General features: G+C 63.0%; 1 protein-coding gene across 1 annotated transcript in view; it reads left to right on the forward strand.

Moving 5' to 3' along the window:
- Window positions 1–646, forward strand: part of CKB (creatine kinase, brain) — a 21,967-nt gene extending 21,321 nt beyond the window's left edge. The window contains exons 4-5 of the mRNA XM_006765893.1: window positions 109–296; window positions 436–646. Of these exons, the coding sequence (XP_006765956.1) occupies window positions 109–296; window positions 436–645 (398 nt within the window). The 3' untranslated portion in view covers window position 646. The remainder of the gene's footprint in view (window positions 1–108; window positions 297–435) is intronic.
- Window positions 647–652: the final 6 nt, after the last annotated feature.

The raw sequence follows: 652 nt of genomic DNA on the forward strand, positions 1-652 counted from the left end.
ATTGCCTCTCACCTCTTAGATGGGGACCTGGTGTCCCCCTCAGTGCTGCCCCCAGCACGTGACTGGCAGGATGGGGGGCAGCTTAGGGCTTTTTGATCCATTTCTGAGGTGTCCTGGCCTCCCTGCCTGCCCCGGGGTACACCTCAGGCCTGACAATGCCCCTTCCCCCCAGGCACAATGACAATAAGACCTTCCTGGTGTGGATCAATGAGGAGGACCACCTGCGGGTCATCTCCATGCAGAAAGGGGGCAACATGAAGGAGGTGTTCACCCGGTTCTGCAATGGCCTCACCCAGGTCAGGCCTGGCCCCCAACAGGAGCTGGCATGAGTGTGTGTGTGAGGGGGTCGGTCACCTCAGGCTCCTGGGTCCCAGCTGGTCGCCTGCGGGGAGGGGTCTCTCCAGGCCTCCCCGCTCACGCCTTCTCCACCTCCAGATTGAAGGGCTCTTCAAGTCTAAGAACTACGAGTTCATGTGGAACCCGCACCTGGGCTACATCCTCACCTGCCCGTCCAACCTGGGCACGGGGCTGCGGGCGGGCGTGCACATCAAGCTGCCCCACCTGGGCAAGCACGACAAGTTCGCCGAGGTGCTCAAGCGGCTGCGGCTCCAGAAGCGAGGCACAGGTGCGTGGGGCAGGGTCTGACCCCAGC

This window comes from Myotis davidii, unplaced genomic scaffold (assembly GCF_000327345.1).
Source record: "Myotis davidii unplaced genomic scaffold, ASM32734v1 scaffold480, whole genome shotgun sequence".
Lineage (NCBI taxonomy): Eukaryota > Metazoa > Chordata > Mammalia > Chiroptera > Vespertilionidae > Myotis > Myotis davidii.